The 26,219-nt window shown below is 41.3% G+C and overlaps 1 protein-coding gene across 1 annotated transcript in view; it reads right to left on the bottom strand.

The window, feature by feature from the left end:
• Positions 1 to 25,346, bottom strand: part of SH3GL2 (SH3 domain containing GRB2 like 2, endophilin A1) — a 90,826-nt gene extending 65,480 nt beyond the window's left edge. The window contains exon 1 of the mRNA NM_204530.2: positions 25,162 to 25,346. Within this exon, the coding sequence (NP_989861.1) occupies positions 25,162 to 25,206 (45 nt within the window). The 5' untranslated portion in view covers positions 25,207 to 25,346. The remainder of the gene's footprint in view (positions 1 to 25,161) is intronic.
• Between the last annotated feature and the right edge of the window lie 873 nt (positions 25,347 to 26,219).

Genomic DNA, 26,219 nt, shown 5'->3' with positions numbered 1-26,219 from the left:
ACAAAGGTACTTGAAATTTTTGACTTATCTGAAAACGCTTCATACAATCATTTCCTGCATTTTACTGTGTAATCGACTGATTGATTTGCGATTTTCTGCCTGAAATTTTTTGCAGAGGGGAGAAAATCTTTGGGGTAAGACTACTTTTACAGACCATGGTAAAATTCTTCTTTCTTATTTAGCTTGTAAATACATGATAGGAAATAGCACTGTGAACCAAGCATGGGTGTACTATCTCAGTCTATCTATTTTATTTTCCAGCTGTCTCAATTTCAATTTCTATCTACACATTTTCTGTCAAAAATATCAGTTGGTTGTTCTAAACTGACCTACATAAACAAAGGCATTACAAGATTCTCTGTCATATTTTCTATAGGATACCTGAAGAAATATTAATTCTAAATACACATCCTAGGATTCTACACAATACAATTGATATGAGATAGGCTCAAAGTCGAAATCTCTACCTATTCTGTATTATTTCTGGTTTTAGTAATATTTTTGAATTGGAATAAGGTAACTGATACTAAGTTTTGCTGAAATTCTTGAAGACAGTTTAAGGTGAAATGCATTCGTCGATTTCACACATGTCTAGAACAAAACCACGGTACTTCCCTTGCTTTTTCTAAAATATATTTTCAGGTGTAGGACTCATCCTTTAAAAGGTAAGTCTTCAGGAACTCTTCACAATGAGGAGAGAGAAAAATGACAAAAACTGTTGCAGAAGTATCACATTGCTTTCTTGCATTATTTAATTATTTGAAAAACATATCAATGATTTTTCTTTGTGGGTTTGTAGCCTAAATGATCATATCTTTCTCTATGGACAGAGATGCTTCTTTGATTTCACATTCATGATCATTACTTTTGGGATATCTTATCTGTAAATTATGTATCTCCATGCTCACACTGAAGACTTGTATTAAGAGTACCAATTAACAGGTCAGTGCCTCCAGAATCCAGGTGCCTTGAGTACCCGAGACAAGTCAAGAATATCATTTCAGTACAACACTGTGACTTGCAAAGTTTCCACATACTGAAGGATGAAAGCAAATATTTCCACTGTTATTTGGTTTCTGGATCTGAACCTGAGAACTAATTAAATTAGTGTGATAATGAGGCAGTGGATGGTGTATTCCAACAGTGGTGACAGTGACATGAAAGACAAGCAAAGCAATCACACCATGAAAGAAAGAGCATCTCAGGCAGGTCATCCACATGAATCAACTAATGGTGTTTGTGCTGATACGTAGTGGTTTGTAGCTGAGAACTTGCTCTATCAAATAGGGTTATGGTGTTCTTTTTATCTGTTGTAGTTTCCATAGAAATAGATAAGAGGCATTACTTTCGGAGCGACCTACTTATTTAACAGTATCACCTTGGTAACTAAATTCAAGGCAGTGGAAACTTTTCATATATGCAGCTGTGTGCACTTTAAAAAAAGATGATTTATTATTGGTAAATCTCATCAGAGTTGGCCTTAACATCCTTAATAAAAGGCCACACGAAATGCAATGGATGTTTCTACATAGATGGATAAATACGAGTCCTCACAATAGCATCACAGCAACGTGCATCCCATGTATCAGTAAAGAGCCAGCCCAAGACAAACGGAGCCCCAAGCCTGCATTTGTGAGACATTATGTAACGTACACATAAGCCATATATAGATTATCATAGCATGTGACTAAGTACAGCCTTTGTATCAGGCAGATAGAAAGAAGTGCATTATACTGCTTTACTAGCCAGTGATATATCAGTTTTGGAGGCCAGCAGACAATACAGTCCAAGAAGGGCTTGTAAACCATAATTTCAGTGAATAGATGACCTCAGATATGGGATCTGCTGCATTTGTCTCTCAGGACACTGTAATAATGGTGTTATGTAAGCACTGTAATACTCTTAAACAGGAAAAGGCCAGGCACAGGGCAAAGCATGACTGTCTACCTTGCCCCCCTCCTCCCACAGTTCTATAACTAAAATTAGCTAAGAGAGGACCTGACCCCATGCTGTGCGGAAGACTATGAAGCGGCTCATGGCTGCCCATCCAGGGTTCACCTCAGATGCTCCTGTGGCACTGCCCTATCCTCAGGGGTAGCAGCATCCCCAAGCACCAGCCCTGCCCAGCTGGCCCACGTCACAGCATGCACAGGGTCTCTGTACCTGTCTGCATTGCAAGCGCTCCCAGTACAAACCAAAGTGAAAAAAAATGCATCCAGGAACAGGAGCATCAAGCATGGATGGTGGCCTTTATAATTTTGTTACAACTTCTTGAACAGTGAGTGTTGCACTGACATAGTACTCTGCTCCCAGTAGAGAGACTCATGCAAAGGATCGGTGTAGTTCTTTGAAGAACAGATTTAAGTGTTTGGCACAGCTGCTTTGAGTTCTGCCAGGATAGAATGTGTTAATTTGTACTACTGACACAGTCCCAGCACATTTGACTATTCAGAGATGAGGACGAGGACAAATCCTCTACAGCAAAAACATGTTCTAAATACAGCTTATCTGGTATCGATCGATTTCTGCCGATGGGGGACTTTTTCTGCTGCCATTGTCCCAGGGTTCACCCCAGTTTGAACTAACCATCGGTAGAAAGAGAACAGCATGTTTCACAAGGTTGGATATAAAGATTCAGCTCTGATCCTCTAATGACATTCTTTTTATCCTCTATCTCTGCAGAATATAAACCAGCCATAACCCCAGACAGTGGGGGTTGAGATTCAAGATTAACCTGAACTCTCTTACACTTCTAGTCATGGATGTTCCTCATTTAGCACTGAACAGCCAGTCGCAATAAGAGATCACCGTTAAACAGGGGTCAGATCCAAGGACTCTGACTGAAGCTATGATATCCTTCATTTACATGCATGTACAAATGAAATTGATTTCCTTACAATGAAAAAGTGAACTTTTCATTTCAAGATATAGTCTTGAGTGGGAAGGGTGTTCATTTATAGCCAAAAGGACAATGAGAGGCAAAGCCATATTGCACAGGTCTCCACTTTCCTTGGGGAATCCATGTAGGAGCAGTCTTTACTGCACTCTAAATCCCCAAGGACTTCTGCTTTGAGTTGTTAATAGTGAGAAAGTGAAGGGATAGCAAGCTCAAGAAACTGTAGCTTGTTTCTTGTATCCCCAAAATGCCATGTCTGAACCGCAAAGCTTTATTAATATTTTATTACTTTGCATGGACATGAGGCTTAAGTGGAAAATAATACTGAATAAATACACTGATGACAGCACTGTTCTTCTTGGGCAGTCTCAGTATACATCACTATTTAAAGCAGTAGCAGCTCTTTCATTCAGCACTGAGAATATGTAAAATATTAAGATAAATTTTTCATGTAGAAAAAAGCCATTTCACTTTGTCTGTGATCCATTTTCCAGCTACCAGCAGATGTTCAGATCCCCACGCTGTGTGTCTGTGTTACCAGGCGGTCAAGTTAGAATAGACTGCTCATTCCATGAGATGCCCAGGGAGTCTGGTGCTGAAACAAAAATTACTTCATTTCTAGCCAGTTCATCCTCAGTCTAACTAGACCTGATCCTCCCGTCACTCAACTCCATTTCAGTTTTCCACACTGCTTTCAACAAAAGAAATGATACAGCCCTAAATGGCAGCAAAAGTCATTTCAATTTTCTGTGTCATTCAAGAAGTCAACTGATGATCCCAAATTACTTAGCTCCAAGAATGTACTGAAATTACAGTGAACACTGGCTGACAATAAAGATGCTACGTTATGCTAATGAACAAAGAGGGCTGATAGCTCGAACTCTTTCAGAATCAAACCATAAACTTAAGTTTAAATTATTCTATGATTATGCTGAGCTAAGTGACCAGCATTCTTTGGGCCACCAGAAAAAAACCTGTTCTACTACCTTGCACAGTGTGTGTGAGTGTGCAGAACCTGCACAGTACAGAAACTCTCACTGGTCTCTCCTATCACTTCAACTCATCAACAGTCTAAAGTCCATTATCTCTACTGAAGTGTTTCAGAAGGATCTAGAACATCAGATAATCATGATCACATAACTTGCCTTAAAGAACACCACAGACTTTCAGCAAAGAAATAATGAGATTTGCATCCAAGGCATGACTGTTTCTAGCCCGGCTTTAACCAAATTGCCACAACTGATTGGTGGCAGAGAGAAGGCTGTGAACTCCTTCATTCCCACTGATAACTACGTGAAGAGGAATGGTATACAAAACACAGGCACTCACAATAGCCTATTCTCTTTTCTCCTTTCTAATGAAGGGTGATGCTAACAGCTAAAACACATTCCCACTACGAAAACTCTGTCAAGTTTTCTTCCTACCTACAGCAATACTCAGACAAGCTTCCACATCTGCCTGTTGTCACATTCCAGATAAAACAAAAACAACAAAAAACAAAAACAGAGAATAAACAATTAAGAAAACTTCTGTTTCAATTTTGTTCCCCATTTAGTCTGCACAAGTAAGAATTAAACCCACAAGCACTTAGATCAAGATCTTGTTTTCCCCACTGAAACAAGTGTTTGTCATCTTTGGAAACAGATCATTTTGTAAACAACCAATGGTGCTATTTAAAAAAGAAAACAAAACAACAAACAACACAGATCTGGTAAAGAAAACCAAAGGAATAAATAGTTTCTGCTGAAAATGGTGACAATTTTCTACTACTTCAACAGTATAAATTAGCAGAGTTGGCCTGTTTTGTTGTTAAACAATTCTGAGTACTTAGTTTATGAGAAATTTATAATTCCATCAAAAATGAAAATACACTCCACAGAAGATAAAAAGACTGAAGAACCAAACAGTGAATGCCAAGTTGACGAAAGAAATTCTGGTTCCCATTAAATTTCACTGCACTTCACCATCATGGCAAAAATCAATCTTAAGTGATAACACTACTACCATGACCAGCTTATTTCAACAAGGATACCATTACAACTTTTGAGAGAAAAGTCCATGTCATAAATTGCCCCCACAAACCCTCCCCCCCAGCCTGCAGTGCTGCATTCAGTGCTGGAGCCCCCACCATAAGAAGGACAGAGCTGTTGGACTGGGACCAGAGGAGGGCCACAGAGTTGATTGCAGGGCTGGAATTACCTTCCTATGAGGAAAGGCAGAGGGATTTTGGCTTGCTTAGCTTGGAGAAGAGAAGACTCTGAGGAGACCGTATAGATGCCTTCCACTACTTAAAGTACATCAGGGAGTGCAATAATAGGACAAAAGATAAAGGTTGAAAACTAATATAAGGTAGGTTTATATTAGATGTTAGGAGGAAATTGTTTACTCAGAGGTGGTGAGTCTCTGGCACAGGCTGCCCAGAGAAGCTGCAGGTGCCCCATCCTTGAAGGCATTCAAGGCCAGGTTGGATGAGTCTTGGGGCAGCTGAGCTGTTGGGTGGCAGCCCTGCCTATGGCAATGGGTTGGAACTGGAAGATCATTAAGGTCCCTTCCAACTCAAAGCAATCTATGATTTCATGTTGCTACTTCTGCAAACACACTACTTTCACGTATGCTGTGTCTTTATGCACCGTGAAACTGGCTACAAAAATAGAATCAGATTTGTATTCTGGCAGTTTACTGCGATTTAAGTAAGCCAAGACAGACTTCTCAAAAAGTATGAGTTTCTTTTCTCTTGGTGTATGCTGTTAATTTCTGCAATTTTGTATTTATTTCAATGCCTCTTCAAGATCAGCACCAAAAATCACAAAGGGAAGAGGTAACAGAAATATAAGATTTCCTTCGGTCTCTGTTTTGCAGCAGACATTTAAAATAAGTCTGAATGGAAAAGAGATGTAAACTAAACAGTGTTCCAGTATAAGAAAAGTAAGAGAAGACAGTAGACAGAGTTCCCCATAAACAGTTGTTTTTTTTTTTTTCCTTAGGCCGAAATAAAATAAAAATAAGAGCTGAGAATATAGTCAGCTTCCCCTTAAGGAGAGGTCACATAGGAGTAATATGCTCTGGGACACTGCCACGTAACACACACTCAGTGCAGGAAACGAAACACTTGACTAAAAGTACTCCCTGCCAAAACAGGCATCACTGTTCCAATGTCACCAGCCTCTGCAGAAGTAAGCACAATAGAAAGAGCAGAGGAAGACTCAGTTTTCAAATCAGCAGTGTTGTGGGGTTGCCTAGAAGACTTATGACCTTGTAACGTCCCACAGATATGCACCATTAATGGCCTGATATGAATTTCACATTCAGTACTCACTTTTCTGCTGAACATCTTTTTCTGTATTTCTTGAATTGCCAGTGCTTAAAATAAAGTCTCATCCATAAAGCCAACAAATCAATGAACTTATATTTCACTGACTCGTTTGAAAACATTCTTGACAAATGAAGTAAATTCTTTTTCATGGACTCATTTAACCCTTCATTTACAGATAATTACTCTGTTTGACATAGCAAGTATGTCAAACAAAATGTTTCTGAATAGAAACATTTAGTTGGAAAGGATCTATAAAGATCATCTAATCCAACTGCCTGACTACTTCAAAGATAAACTGAAGTTAAAGCAAATTAATGAAGGCATTATTTTAAAGCCTTTTGAGCACTTGATTGACATGCACAGGGCATCAACTACCTCTCTAGGAACGCTGTTTCAGTGTTTGGCCACCCTCGTGGTTAGAATGCCCAGTCTGACCCTCCTCTGGCACAGCCCTGTGCTGTTCTCATCCTGCTGCCAGTTCCCAGGAGCAGAGCCTAAAACCTCCCTCAGCTTCCCCTCCCCAGGGAGCTGCAGAGAGCAGTGAGGTCGCTTCTCAGCCTCCTCTTCTCCAGACTGAGCAATCCAGTGCACTCAGCCCCCCCTCACTCAATGTGCCTTCCTGCCCTGGTACCAGCTTTGGTGTCCTCATCTGGATGCTTTCAAGAACCCTGACATCCTTTTTATGTTGTGGACACTGGAACCAAATACAATACTCCAAGTAAGGCTGCATCAATGCTAAACACAGCAAGAGGAGCTGCATTTGTTCTTGCTGCAGTCTAAATGCACACAGTACAGCATTTACCGTGGCTTAACTCTGCTGTGGCACTTTCATAGGAAAACCTCACATGTGTGAGAGCCAGCAACATGTCCAAACATCAGCCATTGTCATGTGATAAAGATGCTTAAACGTGCACAAAATAAGACTAAAGTGCTAATCGTTGCTAGGATCACATTGTCACAACTGGGAACTGACTTGACTACCAACACCCAGACCATGAAAACTGGACCAAGACCAAGACCTCAGTGCCAAGAGAAGCCATTTGCACAGAAATAGCAAAGCCATTTTCCTTCTGTAATTTGTTTTATTTGTGTGGGATTTATAGTGGCTTTAATGACTTTACAGTTTGTCACAGTGGTACTCATTAGTACAAAATCACATTATGAGTTGACTAAAATTTGCATGTTGGTATAGTAATCCTCATGTAGGTAGAGCCTTCTTTCCCATTATCACTGAACAACCCTCTATATGCGAACTCTGTGGCAATAAAGCTCATCTAGTGAAATATTCTGGAGCCAACCTTCTCTATCCTGTACAGAACTGGGTTTCAATCCTGCTGTTTTTACAAAGCTACTCCACTGGGACCAAGATATCACCCAGTGTAAGTGGGTTATCTCTGGAGTTGTATACCTGGTGAACCAGTGCACAAGGGAGAACTGAAGGAGATGAGATCTAAAGCATTAAGAATTTTCTTGACAGTCTTAAGAACCATTTAAAGAAGTTTTGTGCTCTGTTGGTGTAAAAATAAATAGTTTAAAATATTATATGCAATGGGAAAGATGTGCAATACTTAGCTAAAGGACACATTATCTATCATTTTTCCCAATCAGTCCTGTTTGGATTTGTAAGAATATAATCCTGACAACAGCAATGGAAAGAAAAGGCCGTACACTATACTCACTCTATAGGGACACATGCCTTATTGATTTTGAAAGTTCTAAGCTTTCAATTACTTTGAAATTCTGCAATTTTATTTAGTATTTTCCAAAAAGCTCCTTACCCTGGAAGCAAACGATAGTTTGAAAAGAAGTGTTTCATAAAATTTTGCAGCAAGCATTTGGTGCCAGAACTTGTTAGAAGCAAACACGAATACCCAAAGGTTCAGATAAAAAACAACGCAGAAGTCCAAAACTGTTTTCTAAAACCTGCACTTTTAACAGAACTTCTCAGTATTGCAGTGGCCCACTTCATCACCTCAGAATGTTCGCAGTTGTCCATGCTATATATGAAAATGCTTGTCTCATTAAACAGTTACAACTTGCAACTTGAACATGTGACATAAAATATTCACCACCACTTCAGAACCCATTTTCATCCTTTAATTTGTATCGGGACGTTGCTCTGCTTAAGTGGCGCCTAAAAGCCTGCTAAAGTTCTTTCTTATACTACTCATATTTTATCCTTTCGTTTGTGTTTTTAGTGGACACATTATAACAAAAGCACCACTCTTCCACAAAATAATCAAATACTGCGTTACATCTCAGATATTTTGTGCTGGTCACATGGGAGCATTAACTTATAATTTTCCCTTACCTACCACTTCATTTAAAATTCTGCTCAAATTGCAGTCTGCAGATTGCCAGAGATGGAATGTAGTTACCTAAAAATCTCTTGTGCTGCCATGTGAAAAGTTGGAAACATGCACAAAACTTCATATTCCCTTTGTCTGAGTATAATGTGCTCATCCCCATGGTGAGGAGTGTTTGATACATAATCATATACAGATCTGCAAACAGGGGATGTATTGCAGTAATCTCACTGCAAGTTCCACAAGGACGAGTAAAGCGGAGAAACTAGGAATGAAAAAGGCTTGCACGTCTACGGGGAGACACTAATTGGATTCCAGAATTTTAAATCCGTCTCCAAATGCAGAGACGCAAAGAGTGACTCACAGGCATTTCCACAGAGTGTGCAGAGGTGAAATTAGCTGGGAAGATGAGGATATTTTGTGTGCAGCAGAACTGGTATAAAAACAAACATTTTTGTAGCGTAAAAAAACAAGTGCAAGTAATGTATTTATAAGGCTCCTAAGAGCTTCATAGCTCCTAAGAGAGGACCAGGACCGGAACAGAGGAACAGTTAATTGCCAAATACAGCAACACCTGTAAAGCAGCGAGCTGCCAAGGCATCTGAAAGTAGGCAAAGCTGTGTCAGTCTCAGTGGCACAGCTACTCTTCATGATGTCACTCAAACAATCCAGTGGAAAAACCATGCATGCCAAGTTAGCAGTGCATGAAGGAAATGCCTGGGAAATTCTGCCAGTGTTTTCTGCTCTCACAGACAAAGGTTAAGTACTACATGCATATATGTAGGATGCCACTCAGACATGTCTCTCCCTGTAGTTATTTCCAGCATGAGACAGAGCAGACTGAGGGCAAAGCAGTCTCTCTGTGTCGTTATGTAGACACATGTCCTCCTGGTGTCAGTTCTCTGCAGGTCACTTAAGCATTCTGCTGAAAAAATACAATACAATTTATTGTGGTTGAGGTCTACGGACAGTTCTCCACAAGTGATTATTTAACATTAAAGAGCCAAAGATTAGATGCAGTGATGCTCAGTGATGCCATTAAATCTTACATATAGAAATTTATAATAGTCCTAAAAACCACAAGTATGCTGAAAGAAGAGAGCTGTCATGAAGGCTATTTACGGAGCTACTGATAAGCATTACTTCTGCAGTATGACAGTAAAGTAAGTACACCACACATCTGGTATTCAATTTTAAAAAGATTTATTGGGGGGAACAAAAAACAAAAAAGAAAACCATCAGAACAATCCATTTGCATGAAAGGGCTTTCTGAAAACTCTGAAAGTCCATACAGCCTTGAAAACTTTGGTATCTGCATGCCCCTGCCAAGTCTACGGAGATCACAGTGACTCCACAGACCCAGAGAGACCTGCAGTGAGATATTTATATATCTGCTGCAGTTACTCCTATACACTACATCATCTTATTACAGGGATACAAATGACACAAAGAGACATCCCATGACACAAAGAAAAAGACATCAGAGCATTTTTAACGGTTTCTTCACCCTACTTATCAACATGTTCAGGCTTCAGGACATCCTGAGTTCTGAGAGATAGCAACACCAACAAAAAAAATGAAGATAAACAAAAGGCAAGATATGTTATAAATCCATAAAAGCGATTAGCAGCAAACTTATTTTATTGGAGCTCAATGCAAGCACAAAAGCCACAGAACTGTAACTTAATAAAACCTGTCCCAAAAAAGCACAGATGTGAAATAAAAAAACACCCAGATCCAGAACAGCAAGGCTCTTGCACCGTTTCAGGAACTGGGAGTGAGAATGTCTCTTTTTAAATGTGTTGAGAGAAACTAGTACACTGTTGTTGTTTTTTTTTCCTTTAACATCTTCGGCTGTTTAGAGTGTTTATGATGTGTCAAAGTAGTAACTTTTTTTCCTCCTGAATTTCAGCTTTTTTTGGTTCTCATAATTACTTATAGGCTGCCATTTAGACCTTTGTACATTAAAAGAACTTCTGACATTAACAGTCATTTCACCCTATGTGAATACATAAAATAATTAATGGCTAAAAAAAGAAAAGGTTCCCCTGAAATGCATGGTCCCAACACACAACACTAGGTCTGTTGAGACTACTCTCTCACAAATTGCCTTTTCAATTCCAGAATTCCCAGCTTCAGTTCAAAGATCAGAAACAATAGTATACTTATGGATAAGTACAGTAACAACAATAGGACTGCTGCGCTTTGAACCGCAATGGGGGACAGCACGCATGTAGAAGAAAGATCCTAGATTCCTTCCACAACTTAATTTCCCCAAGTGCTCACAGTCCTATTAATAGTGCAGAAAAAGATGGACAGAACAATATACCAAGGAATGTACACCCGTTTGATTGTAGCAAATACTACAAACTCAGCCCAACTTCCTAGGGCTTCTCTAAATATCTCAGCTAGCAGGCGCACTGAGGGGTACTTGCAGGCATCTCCCACTGTCATATCAAAACATACTCTTCCTTGCTAGTAGGTGCACAGCGTTTGCCCAGATAAAATCGAAGATACGCTTTTTTCTCTGTTTTTCTAAACCTGAAAATCACATCCATGCATCTCAGGTTCAAGTCTGCTCCAGCAACAAGCCTTGCAAATTCAGAAAGTGTGCAAAACAGAAGCAAATTCTGGGAGCATGCTGTGGAAAAGCATTTAACCTCTATTTCTCAAGCAAATCTATGATTAAAAAGGAGGTACATCAATTTGAATAAAGACAGAATATTTCTTACAACATATATTAACAGAGCTGTAAGTTCCTTGACAGATTAAAATATTCCTATTCCTACAAGGAACTTTGGCTATCTAGTGTAGATAAAATCCATCAGGTCTCCAGCCCCACTGAATAGGGCAGAATCTTACCTTATATCCCATGGGGAATAGTAGGCCTAGCTCTGGTAGAAAAACTGTATTTTTAAAACAACACATTTAAAACCAGTAGGAAGAGACAGGAATGGCAATTTAGCAAATCAGAAATTATATCACAACTCTCTGCAGCAAGGCCAGGGCAGGGCAAGATCATGCTCCACTGTACTTACATGGCAAATGCACTGGTTGCATGAGTGCAATGGCTCCATTCAAATGGACAAATGAAATGACACATAACAGCAGTAAAAATCAGGATACGGGCATTTGCCTTTAGGGTCCTACTTACAGTGGTCATCTTTCTTGGAATACCAAGAAATGAGGAATTCATAGAGACTCCTCACGAGCTTGCAACTGCTCTTTCAATGTCACAGGTCAGGCAGCCATGTGAGCTCTGATATCTACATTAGTTGGCCTAAGAAGTAAAGGATCCTTAATCACTCTTTTTCTGTGCAGCTAGATAAAAGCTGGACAGTAGATAATCCTAACAACTAACAAATCATAACACCCAACAGCAGTCCAAGCTTTGCTGTGAGTTCCTCTCCCTCTTTTGCACTACTTTTGTTGCATTGATATGCCAAAACTGTGTTCTCTGCTGGACTCTCTGGATCCTCTGCACCAATTGTTCAGTTCTGCAGACCCATGCCTATTTCACTGTATCACTTGCCAACGTAGTCATAGCTTTAGAATTTCAGATCAGCAGATACATCACTCAATATGAAGGAAAGCAAGAGGGAGAAGTATAATCATGCCTCAGTCAAAGTTCTGGCACATATTTCAAACTGGAACAGCTCCCAGAGGAGATAGGTTGACAGGAGACAAAATGGCTCAAAGGAATTATTGCCAGGTCTTTACAGAAGTTGTCATCTGCCTCAAAATTCTTAAGATTAGCTTTATCCTTAGAAGAACCTAAAATTTAAACCTTGAAATCATGAGAATTTAGAAAAGAAGAGATAGAGGACAGTACTATTAATTTTTAAATGTCTTGATTCTGTGTTGTTTTCTTTATGTTTGGTTATATATGCTGAAAAAAACACGATTCAGAAAATAGCTCTTTTAAAAGTCACCCCTGAACATTTGAAATGTAATAAAGAAAATAATACAGATTAGCAGAATTTAGTCAGCTAAATGGTTCTGTTGTTGTTGTTGTTGTTGAGTAAATGTATACAGCATGAAAATTAGTGATCATCTCTTATTCACCTAGCTAACTCCATAGTTCACTTCCAACAAGCCTTAGGAGACAAAACTGTGGCAAAATGTTTCAGCTTTTAGTATTCACTGCTTGTTTCCAGGCCCCTTGGTATTACAAGATCATTTTCTGCTTTTGTAAATTGATCTACCTTTTAAATACCATGTTTAAGAATTGATCCATACTATGCTGTTTAATAATCTAGAGCAGTTGCTGAAGACAGGATCCCCCCCCCCCCCCTTTTTTTTTTAATGATGAATAAGGTATCAGAACAAACACCAATCTTTCCAGTTTTCAAACCAAATACATTCTTTCAAAAGGGTCGAGGAGACACAATTAATTAGTTACTTCTCTTAAGTTCCAGCTCCTTGGTAACACAGAGGTGTCTGGAGAGGAAACCAGGTTTCGCAAATCCTGCCAGAAATATCAAAGGATGGGGCTGAAAAAGAGGTGAAAGTAGCTCTTCCCTCCCTGGTGCTCATTTTGCAGCAGAAACTTGTACAAAGAGGATCACTTGGGAATAAAAAGGTTGCAGAATAGTGCACTGAAGAAAAGTTTCCCCTGTTGGCCAAGCCTAGAGAGAGCTGGAGCTGGAAGCACAGTTGCTGTAACTACAGTTTGGTTTCTTTATCCTTTCCTTTTTTCCCCCACTCATTCCTGGGCTTTTGCGATGGGATGGGTTAGAACAGAGATCCTATCTCCTTCCCTTAGGGCTTCCTGACAGTTGAGCACAGGGCAGGCAGAAATGGCTGCTACCCTTCTATTCAATGTACAGAAGGCAATAACAGCCACAGAAGTGAAAATGGGGCAACAACACTTCAAAGCACTTCTAACTCTCAGCTGGGAATACAATGGAGAAAGGTCACATTATCTCATCCAGGCTTATTCATAACTCTAAGTTTCAACACTGCATGTCTTATATTTGTGACCTCAAAACCACTGTGACCCTCTTAAGACAGAAAATGGGCACCTCAAGATACTGCTGATGTCTAATAGATACAGCCACAGTAAGCTGTCCTACAGTGACTGCTTGCCTGATGGCACCATAGAAAACTGAAAACACAGTAAGAGTCAGACCCTCCCTCATAAACTCTTCTGTAACAGCGTACTGTTAATAAGCTTCCTAAATCCCAGAAAGCAAGGTAAGGTGTGGTCCCACTCTCCATCCTTGCTGGCCTGCTACTGCCTTCTCCTTCATGTGCTCTCAAAAGCTCAAGGAGTCAAGGAGGTTTTGCCTCTGGTTTAGTGATCGCACAGGGTTGTTTCTCATACTCCTGATCTGATCTTCATTCTTTCACATAAAGCTCATTCAATATGCATGGCTTCTCTCTCAGCTGCTTAATTTACCTTCCTAAACTTAATTTTATTGCAATAAAATGAATTAAGAATTTAAAGGAAATACAGTTCTCAATAATGATTATTTTACAAAGGTTTGAAGGACATTTTGGGAAGAAATCAAGGAATAAAAAGGTCTACAGCAGTGAATGTGCTTAAGTTCATCCAGATGAAGAAGATTCCCTGGACCAAGTGTAGTTAATCTGCAAACATGTGAGAAAAATATGGAACTGAACAGTCTATTTTATTGAAGCTTCATTAAATTTTCAGTTTTCCCTTACTCCAGTGCACTGAGCATGAAGAGACAAAGTCCTTCACAGGATGAAAGTAAACAAGGTGTAACAGCATTACATCAGCATGTGTCAAGAGAACTTTGCAAATCTGCTTGGGCAGACTGCCTCTTTTTCATCAAAGTTATTACAAATCCTACGTACCTACCTTTAATGTATGATTTGGGAAGCACTCTTGTTCTCAAAGTGAGAGGTGTAAATCAGCAACTACCTTTACAGAGCCCAAAATTACAGCAAAGGAAATGAGACATCACCTAATTTTCTGCTACACACTGGCAGATATTTTTAAATTTAAGACCATGAACATTCTATTTTTATTTTTTATTTTTTCTATTTTAGGATAATACCAGTAGACATGAATCAGAAATGGAACCCAAGCACACCCAGCTGTATTCTCAGCCAGTATACTGGCAATGTGCATCAAGAAACACAGAACACCAGCTTGTGGAGTTGAGGCTTTCTAGACCAGTGATTAACAGGAATATGTGTAAGGAGGCTATAGAACTTAGCCATTTACAGTAGGCATAGATCAGCACATAACAGAAGGATAGCTCCTTTTCTGAAGACACACTAGAAATTTTACCTTGGGAGTCTGCACCAACATTTTCTCACACTAAAATAGCAGTCTTCTCCCTGTGTGAGGGTTATGAAGAAGCAAGAAAAACTGAGACAGTCTTGTCCTGACTCACACAAAGTCATAATAAACCAAATACTGTACTTTGTCTTTGCAGCTTATCCAGATACTTTCAGTTCCTGGTTGTACAACTGGCCTCAACACAGATGCTATGGCATTTCACAGAGCCAAGGGAAAACACTAATGTAGAACAGTTTTGAATTCCACTAGTAATTATTAGAATGCAAAAAAGATTTCAAGCAGGCATTTTGTTCATCAGAAGCTAGCAGAATTTTTGACAGCACCAAGGAAAACTGTCACATGTTTAAGGACTGCCACCCTGTCTGGGACAGCAAACTCACCCCTGGGGAAGGAAGAAGCACAAAAGTCACACGGGGCTTACTTTCCAGTGACTGTTCAGAATTTTTTGTTATAACACTATCCACAGATTAGAGCTTTCCTATATTCTCTTCGCTTTTCCATATTCTTCCTCCTCATTGAAACAGAAAATTTGGAAATTATAGGTTTATCATCTTGGAAACAATGTCAGCTTCTCCTTTCTTAGTCATGTTTGATTCCATGTGCACTGGCAGACACTACTAAATCCATAGTGACCTTTTTAACCCACTGGTTTTATTCATTTTATTTGCCTGTTTTTGGAATAGTGACCATCTTGTCTTTTGTGCTGAAACACCACATACTGTCATAATGCCCAAATGAGGAACTGATGACACTGGATATGGTGCACTAACAAAGCAGAAAATACCAAATGGCAGTTTCATTCACAGCCTCCCATTTCTCCTAACTCTAGTCAGAGTTATCTACACAAATCTGAACAGATTTGCCTCTGCTCTGTTTTTGAAGCTTTCTGTTGAGATCTTTACTACTCTTTCATCCTCATTCATCTTCATTTCAGGAATCTTACTCCCACCCATCTCCACAGCTAAATAAAAACTACAATACTCTGAAGAGAACACCAGAAGTTCTACAATCCATCTCAGTCACCACAAAGATGTTTTTTTTATTTTTTTGGCTCTCAAGATGCAGCTATTCTAAAACATGCCAAGGCAGACATTTGAGTAGGGGTTTGATGTTTTTGAAAATCACAGGTCCCACATCACCCTATGTTGAATTATCGTGAATTAAGACACTGCAAAACAAAACAAAAACAAAAGTTATCTGGCTTTCAATATCAGGTATCTGTGGTTCTTATTCTAGTAAGAGAATCCCATTCCTAGCATGCAAAGATAACTAGGCAAGACAAATTGGTTAATAGTAAAGAAGGAAAATGTATTTTTCTGCATTAAAAAAGGTTGAAGATTTACATTATTTATTACAAAAGCATCCAAGCTTCCCTCTCCTTTCAGCAATTAAGTCTTCCTTTCCTCCAGAAATTCACATTTTCCCTGTCTGTACTTAAGACAAACCAGAGGTATGGTATATCACACCTACTGCCCACAACAACCTTATTCTAACAACAAAGGATCTGTCTCTATGTAGTATGGTATTTTTTAGTACTTTTGTGGAAAGATTTTTCCTCAGACTCAGAACAAAATTGTCCTATTTTTAAAACAAATAATAAATAATAAAGGTACCATAAGATCCAGCTACCATTCCTGAAAGACAAACTTTTGTTTGTTTATGCTAATGCAGAATGCTTCGGTTAAGGATTCAATTCAGTCTAATCAGTAAGCCATGTGCACACATGGTTGTTCTGCATTTTAAGGCATATTTCAACATTCAAACTTTTTGGTTTCCAAACAATATTTGCATATTGTTGAAATTTCCTTATGCTGCAGCTGTTTTAAAAGTTCTTACTTCATTTCAAACAGTAGGAAATAAAATCAAATCCCTTCTGTTCCTGGCCAAAGAAAGAAATGGGATCAGAAAACTTAGGACCTGCCTCTATGTAACAAAACCTCCTTTTACTTCATCTAAAGCCATGGGCAGCTTTCGTTTCAGTGCCAAGTGTAGTATTCCCAAAGAAACACAAATTCAGCTGGCGAATTAGTTGAGAACAATATACCATTTGGTCATCTCTAATGCCTTGGCCAGTTCTATGCAAATATTCTGACACCAATGGAAAGGATGGGGCTTCATTTGTTTGCTCATTTCCAAACAGTACCAGTTAAGTAGAAAATACCGGCAGGAGGAAGTCCATCCATCCTGGAGTTACATTTGTGGAACTGCAGCACTTTAAATCTAGACCTTAGATTATGATGCCATAACTTTCCAAGACAGACTAAGTGACTCATCTGGTAGGACAAACACTATTTTTGACATTTATGTCTTATGAATTATTAACTGGTTTACTGCATCTAGATTGATTTTGCTTGAAAAGGAATTCTTGGCACATTCTTGAAGACTGAAAATTGAACAGACTAGAAAAGAACTCAGCAGAAATTATCTAATTGGCTAATGCTGTTTGAAGGACCAAGTCATGTTAGTTTACAAAAGTCATAAAAGATGAAATCAAGAAGAATTTTCAGGAGAATGTTCTTTCTAGGGTAGAACAAATAATTTTCTAGGAGAAATTCTACCACCTGCCATTCTACCACCCAACATGCCATCCCCACCCAAAAAAGTCAAGTCCAACTCCTGGCTCCACTCAGGACCACTCAAAACCCTATGTCTGAGAGTACAATCACTTCTTGAACTCTGACTGCTTGGCGCAGTGACCAGTGCCTTGGGGGGCCTGCTCCAGTGACTGAACACCACCTCAGTGAAGAACCTTTTTCTAAAATCCAACTTGACGCTCTCCTGATGCAGCTCCGTGCCGTTCCCTTGGGTTCTGTCACTGTCACCAGAGAGCAGAGCTCAGTGCTGCCCCTCTGCTCCGCTGGTGACCCTATTTTGTTGTGGTGGCACATTTCCCCACAGAAACAGAACAAAAATGATGCTCCGTGCTGATATTTTAAAGTGGAACAATAATGAATTGTGTCCTCAGTGCTACTGAATTGGAACATTAACTAAATTTGTTAGCTCAGAAGTGAAAAATAAGCCCCATTTCAAAATGTTCAGTTAAACTATCTTCACATTTAAAGACCTTTTGCAGCCAGCATTAGAACAACACCATCTAATTAAACAAATAATTGACACATAACACACCATTTCAAAAACCAATCACAAATCATAAAAACACAAAGAGGCTGCCATCTTTTTACAAGTGTGTGGTATAACTACACCCTCTCTGCCATCAGAGTAGGCAAGAAAGGTAGAGAAAGTCAGCATTTTTCTCTGTTTAGAACTTCAGTTTACAGGAATTCAATATGATATCTCAATCTGACAGAGAGATTTCAAATGCAGAAGAGAGATGACCAAAACAGCCCAGTGTAAATTACAGTAATATTCCAGTTGTTTTGTGGCTAATTAACTGAGCTAGAGCTGCCTATCTGTTCTTAACAAATACAGATTCACCTTACTAGCCCTCTCCTGCATGACATGCCTGTTAGCTGAACCAGGGGCTTAATTTCTCATTCTTTCAGGAATCTGGCATCACCTCAAGCCTCCTTTACAGGCTGCCGCAAGGTTAGACCTTGTTGTGGTTTAGCCTGGCAGGTGGCTGAGCACCACAGTTTGCTCACTCCCTCTTACCAGTGGGATGGGGGATAGAATTGGAAAAAAAGTAGAACAGATGGATTGAAATAAAACTATTTATTAAGATTGAGAAAATGAAAAGGATAATAGTTATGAATATATATATATATGGATGTGTGTAAGAAATGATGCAGAAGCAATTTCTCACCACCCCCTAGCCAATGCCTAGCTAGTCCCCTGAGCACCAGCAGAGGGAGAGATGAACTCCCACTCCCTCCAAAACTCTTTCTTCTTGATGTCATACCATATGAAATATCCCCTTGGACAGTTTAAGTCAGCTGTCCTAATCCTGCTCCCTCACACCTTCTTGGACCCTTCAATGATAATGGCCTTGGCTCTGTACAACACTGACTAGCAGAAACTATAAACGTCAGTGTTATCAAAATTGTTTTTCTCCTAGAACCAAAACACAGCACCAGAGCAGACACCCTGAAGAAAACAATTTTGTCCCAGCTGAAACTAAGACACACTTGCTGATGCCTCAGCAGCACCTCTGCTGGGATCAAATAGCACCCTTTCTATGGTGGGTGCATGAAGACTCGGAAGGCAGGTGAAAGCAAACCACTGCCCTTTCGTGTGGCTCATGCTATGCTGCAACAACTGCTTCAGCCAGTCTCAGTATAAGGAAGAGAATTCTTTTTAAAATGCTATTTAACTGTACAGATACGGCCTCCAGCATGGGCAGAAGAGCATCATCTGTATCACATAAATTACAATGACAAATCTATGAATCATCCTGTCTAGGACTGCCACAGTATTTTCCACACACACACACACACACACACACACAAACAGAATTTCAAAGAGTCACTTCTTCTCTATTTTCTTCCATGGAGACCTACAAGGAAAAAGGGAAAACTTGTGAAAAGCACTAACACAATAAATGTGAATTTCCATTTTTTTTCATCTCCTCTCTGAGACAAACAAACAAACAAAACCAATAAATAAAAATTTTAATTCCTATCACTTCTTTGACCAGCTGAATGGATTCCTGTAAGATCTGCTGCGACCTCAAGTTTAAAAGAAAGCTACTCTTTTTTTCTCCAAGATTAAGTGCTGGATTACATAAGAAGTGGAAGGTAATTCTGCTGTGGCATAGATCATCATAAGAACACTGTGCTTCAGCTTAGTGCTCTTCCCTCTGCATAAAGCCTTACATTTAAGAGATGATCAGCAGCACCACTGTCCATCAGCAGCCACTGAGAAGAAAATGAGAACAAGAGTCAGAGAAGTTGCCAGAAGGCAACACAAAGCAAGGTCCTTTGGTTCAAGGAGAAAAAAGTGTTGGAAGCAAGCTTTGTTTGCCTGCGAAGGGAGCCATGGGTCTGCTTAATTCCAGGCACTCACAATGAAATGCTGCCCATTCACAACTCATATTTACTCACAAAGCTGCAACAGTTCCCTGTGGTCAGCAAACTGGATTTCCAGTGCTCTCCCTCCTGTCAAGCTTTTAAGGTCAAAGATTTCAACAGCACACTTACAACATCACAACAGCCCATGTTCTAGCTCCTTCAGCTTTCAGTCTCCATTAAAATATGCACAGTCACCCCAGCACCTCATTTAAGTGTTCACATAGCACTGCAGAATCTTCTGCAAAGTAACCTCTGCAAAGTCCACTTCTACTAAATATGTCTACGCTGCTTCAGTGCTTTTTATGGGATGCCATTAGCATGCTAGTCACAAGGGCACATTTAAATCTTAAAGACACTGTTGTGCATGGATGACCAAGAACAGCCCACTCTTTCCTAATTCCTGGCTGTGTAATACTTCCAGTAGAGATGAAATCAAGATAGAAAATAAAATTCCAATCCGAGGTATGTTTTGTTTCTAAAGATCAGTGGGAGCACTGTTAATCAGTGTTCCAGCTTTATTTGTATGTATGTACAAAGGAAATGGGAACTGCATATCTCAGGTGGAAAGATGCAGTGATGAACGCTTAAAAAATATTAAAAAAAAAAAAAGCCATTATCTTTTTTACATGCTAAGCAGCACTTCTTCCTATTAGATTAGAACCAGAGTTAGAAACTGGAGCAGACTGTTTAAGCCATCAACAATTCAGAAGGGTTATACAATAGCCAAGCAAAGGGTAATTTAGATTAAGGTCAATTTTTCACTCTTTCAATTACATAATATCAATAAAAGGACATATGGGAATGATGCCAAATATGAATACTGTATCTGACAAGCAAGCTACAGTGCACAAATAGAAGGAATTTCCCTATTTGCAGTTGAAAATATTCCCCTCCACAGATAAGTAAATAATTTTCTCAAAAACATTCTCTATTTCCGAATCAAAAATTTGCTCAATATCCCCGACCTAGAAGTGTACCACTCCAAACTGAGAGAAAATGGAGGTCTCATGGTACACTGCCCTCAAAGAGGTTTCAACATCAAGATTGAGCACTGTCCTCAGAGCCATGACACCTCACAAACACCTCTTTTTCTTCCACCTGCTCACATATTACCATGTTGCAGAAGGTAGAGGCTTCTTAAGTCCAATATAAGCAACACAAAGTGCAACAGCACCACCAGAAAAAATACAGTACAGTCTAGCTTCTCACACTCACCCATCTACTTCCACAAATATGAGAATTGAGCAGAATTTTGTGGAAAACATTGAGAGGAGACATGGAAAGAGATAAGCAGACACAATGTGAGTTCAGTCTCCATCAAAGTCAGTTGGAAAAGACAGATGAAATGCCTTCTTTGGAAAGGCCTAGGCTGGTAAGCATGAACAGCTCCTGCTAAATGCAGAGGGACACTCAGGTTTGTATTATAGCATATATGGCCAGGTGGGGATTTAGGAAAATAATGACATTGATATATCACTATCCACAGTCTCTATCAGTAAGAAATAAATGGTTTAACAACTGGATAGTTGCATTTGAAGAGTTCAACAAGGGCACAAGATGTTATGTTTCAAGAAAGATTGTTTTACCCACCACAGTAAAAAAAATATTTACGTACTTCACAAGTTCATACGGTTTCATGCACTCAGAAAAGCTGCACTCCTCCTAATAAGCAGACACTCTTACAGTACACATTCAATCCACGGGTTCAGTGTTTTCAAATTCTGCCCCATCTCTAGTGAGGTCTTTTTGCAAATGAACAGTCATGAACCAGTGCAGATCCCCTCTAAAGGCCAGAACAATTTTGCAATGCACAAATCATAGCAGAGCAGGACAAGAGTCCCATTTGCTCCTTATTAAACAGTAGGGTCAGTCTCACCATGCACTTTACAAGCTGCCTTGTTAAAGAGGGAAGCATGGTACTTTCCACCTCAAAGGCTGATTTTGACAACTGTGAGTGGTCTGGAAGCAGTTCTTCCAGCTTTTCCTTCTGGAAATAATCCCTTTTCTGTATAAAAAATGCACACAAACGTAATTTCTACCACGGTGTAAAGACAAATCAATTTATGTCATAAATAGCAGAATACAGTAGTGAAAAACAAATCATATTACCAGCCCTTTTGATCAATTCAGCCTATTTGGACCTGCTATTTAAAGGTCAGTTTAATTTATTCGCCAATTGCCAGGGAAATTGAGCATATGGCCATTTCCAACATTTTTGTTTATTCCTTAATGAAACCTATGTGGGAACCTGCTTTAGCAGGGGAATTGGCCTACATGATCTCCTGAGATCCCTTCTAACCCCTGCAATTCTGTGATTCCCCATGAAATTACCCCAGTTTTGACTGTCCCTCATAAGTGCCATATTATGCTGTGAAAGCAATCACACAGAACTGGAGCTCACGATATTTTATGACAACTCTCTTTAAATGCCCCAGATTGTCAAATCTCTAACACCTAAAGCCATGCTGGCGGGGTTAACACTGCCCACAAACCTGCAGGTTGCAATAGTCTCTCCATGCTGGCATAGCACTGATGGTAGAGGAATGTGCATGCCTGAAGGAAAACTGGCCATTTAGTGGCACAGCATCTAGTTGCCCATTTCTGGAAAAAATAATTACAAGTACAATGAATAATGTTCTTAGTTCAAGGATGTTCAACAGACTTGCAGCAGCACAGTTAATATGCATATGTGGTTATATTTCTTCCTCAGACGCTCTGTGGGTAATACACATAAATGTGCAACCTAGCCTGTTCTGTACTTCTACATCTATCAGTCTAATGCCCTGTAATTTTGAAGGAATGTCACAATAACAGACTCATTCTTGTTTTCACAAATTCAGGAATATTCATTCTAGACTTTATGATGCTGCACAGAGGTAAAACCATCAATATTTTTTTCTAAAATGCAAAAGGGGTGAACACTCCGTTCATTCTGTAAGGAGCAAAGCTACCACCTGCTTTCCACTGACGTACTGCCGCAGCAGTCGGTGCAAGAAATTTGACAGACATTAAGCTCTTCAATATGACTTCTGGTGAAAAAGTGGCATTATTTAATGCAGGTGAGCCCGACCTTTCACAAGTCAGAAAATTATATATATATATATATGTATGAAATCAATACACTTGCTTAGCAATAAAACAATTTAGACATAGAAATCATACTACTGCAAGCTCTGCCAGGGACTTACTGCTGAAAGAAAAACATTTTCATAACATTTGAGTTGTGACACAAATCTTTATGCTTGCAACTGAAACTGTCTTCCATGATAATAACATTGTATACTCATAATGCACCTGGGCGTAAAAGGACTACTAATTTTACAACATTAAAGGAAGAAAGAAACTAAACCAAAGACATCCAAATGCTTTACTGGATTAAAAGGCACATCAGAAATAACTTCAAATTGTTACAGGTGTGACTTAGGACTGCAGTAGAACTGTGCGTCATACAAAAGTTCTTACATGACTGAGAACGATGGGAAAGATCCAGAGTCTTTAAAACTTCTGGTTTGTTTGGTCCCATTTGGGAAGCTCCATTTACACTGGCAATGCCAATCCATACCCCACCTGGGGACTAATCCGTTATCCGAAGGATTCTCCCTGGGGTAAGGACAGCACAGTCAAGGCCTGGATTTCTCACTCATGCTGAAAACTAGCCAATAAACAGATCTGTCTTGCAACCTACTTGTGAGTCATTCTCATACATGAATGTGTCTTCATGCCCTGCATACAACCAGTCTGTGAAAGTCACGGCTGGGCCCAAAAATCCCTGGGTCATCTAATAGCAGGCTGCTAAATCTGGCATCAGAAATGTACTATTTTGGCTCCAGCCAGCTAAAACTCTTCTTTCCTTCTACATGACAGTACTGCTGACAGCCCGTGTGAGCATGTCATCTGAAGGACAGAACCGCACTCACAGACCTTCTGCACCAGGCTCTCTCTAGAGGGGATGTGCACCCCCACTGCTGCGGAGGCGCACTCATTAACTTACAATAATGGTGAATCGAGGCGCGCTACTGGAAAGAGAACTTTAGATCGCCTGCTTCTTAACTGTGGGTGACGCAGATCCTGCAATTCTTACTTACCAGTATGAGAACTCAACATAGGAGTGATGATTCCTGGGCTTGCAACAGCGCTATAGGTAGCAGGGAGTGATAAAATGAAGTAGCAGCAGCAGATGGACACTGCAGCATGGACTCAGGCATGCTTAACTGCTCCTTACTGCGTCTGTCATGACTACAGCAGGTTTCTGTGAAGACTGTTTTACCAGTGATGCAGCATAATTTGGTACGAAAGGTGAGACACAATGTCACCCAGCTCCTGCATGGGCCTGTGGAGGACTTGGCACATCCCACCTGCACTTGTAGTCAAAATGGGTATGGTATAATTGCAAAGACAGCAAGAACTCAAGTTGGGACTAATTCTCGTGTAAGGGATCATTCCTTTAGGCACATTTCTCCACAGTGCAACAACAGATGAGATGAGAGAGAAGAGATGGATGAGAAAGGGAAAAGCGTAGGTGTTGAAAAGCCTAATGGCTGCTATATCTGCAAGTCTGCACCTAGGGGCTGCTTACAGCAACAGACACTGCTACCTGAAGATGCCGTGACAGTCAGTGAAAATTACCAGGAGTTCTGTACTTACTCGCAAAGAAAATAATGCAGCTTCACACAAGCCTCGGACTACAGTCTGTGAACTTGAATAAATTCCCCTCGCTTCTACAAAACCATTTTGGCTTTATCCCCAAAGCACACCGAGTCTGAGCTCAATTCAGAAACTGTACCCTTATGGACTACAACATACAGATTCTGCATTACAAAACAAATCGAAGCCGGGTGAAACATCCACCCTGACCTCCTTGCAATAACACACCATGCCTAAAGCAACCAAGTCTCATTACTCAGATTTTGTCCGTACCCTGAGTGGGTCGGGGGGGGGGGGGTGGAGAGAAAAAGCATTTTTAAAAAGGTCTGATTTAGAAAGCCAGCCTAAAGCCGTGCTGATGGAAAACCTGCGCACAGCCCGCAGAATGGGTCCGACGCCCACGCGGGCACCTGCCCAGAGCTGCCGCTCCGCCGCAGCCAACCCCTGCGGGATCGGCACCCGCGCGCCGCTCCGCACCGCGGCTCGGCTGGGGCGGCGGGGCAGCCTGCGGGGCAGTCACGCAAGCCCGTGAGTGCTCACGCACCGCGCACACACACACACCACGCACACCCGTGCACACACGCGCCGTGCACACTCACACCACGCGCGCCCGTGCACACGCGCAGCCCACGCGTGCCCGTGCGGCCGGATGCGGGCTGGGCAGCCGGACCGAGACCAGCGCCGAGCACCGGGCTGCGCCACGCACCCGCGCTCCACGCACCCGCGCACGGCCCTCGCGGCGCGGGGGGCCGAGGCGGTACCTGGGTCGCTTTATGGAACTGCTTCTTGAGCCCGGCCACCGACATGGCGAGGGCGGCGCGATGCAGCCGAGTGGAGACGAGCGGAGCCGAGCGGCGCCGAGGAGCGACGGGGCCGGGGTCCCGCCGCCGAGGAGCTGCAACCGCTGCCCGCTGCCCGCTGCTCGCAGTCCCGCACACCCGGCGCTGGGAGGTGTCAGGCGGCGTCCGCGCTGCGGGGGCGCCCTGACGTCAGGCCGGGCCGCACCGCCTCCCCGCGCAGCCCCGGGCCGCCCCCGCCCCGCCACCGACCCCGGCAGCGCTGAGCGGGAGCAGCCTTGGCGCGGCTGGAGGCGGCGCTGTGGGACACCGCCGGCATCCCAAAGGGCCGCTGCCGACGGTCTCTCCTGTGCCGTGTGCTCCTCGTCCCGTACGGTCCCGTGGGGACGCCGTTCAACCCGCCTCGGCTGGGACGCGGGCAGGAGGCAGTAATGGACGATAGACCTGGGGCCTGAGGATGTACGTGCAGGCATGCCCGTTTCTTCAGGCCTGGCTGGCCTCAGTGGGATGATGCCAGATCTGGCTCCTGGTATGCCCTCAGTATGTGTGTTCTTCTCCCCTTGCAGTGCCAGTGACACACGGGCAGCCAAACCTACAGCCTGCCCCACTGTTGGCACGCTGGTGTGGCTGTTGGCTTGAAGGTAAAGAGCCTCAAACCCAAATAAATGTCAATAATGTGTGCTTTAGCAATTTGGTCAGATGTGCTATAAACACTAGCAGAGCAGTAATTAACAGTAATTATTAGGCTTTGCCAGGAAAAGCCTAAACAATGCAAGCAGTGTGATCCAAATGTAACAACTCTTCTCTGCGGGATGGGCCAGACGTGGTGTATGTGTGCTGCATCTCAGCACAACTGGGATGAAAGCTCACATCTGCTGAAAGCAGCCGTGCTGCACTGGCAGCTCCATCCCCACTAACATCCCACAGCAGCTAGGTAGCAAAGATCACAGGAGTATCACCAGCATTGTTCATCCTGGAGAGTGGCAAACGAAGAACACCTCTCCGCCTGTGGGGAGCAGAAC

This window comes from Gallus gallus, chromosome Z, assembly GCF_016699485.2.
Source record: "Gallus gallus isolate bGalGal1 chromosome Z, bGalGal1.mat.broiler.GRCg7b, whole genome shotgun sequence".
Lineage (NCBI taxonomy): Eukaryota > Metazoa > Chordata > Aves > Galliformes > Phasianidae > Gallus > Gallus gallus.
The sequence above is the reverse complement of the archived record's forward strand: the minus strand, read 5'-3'. Positions and strand labels throughout refer to the sequence as shown.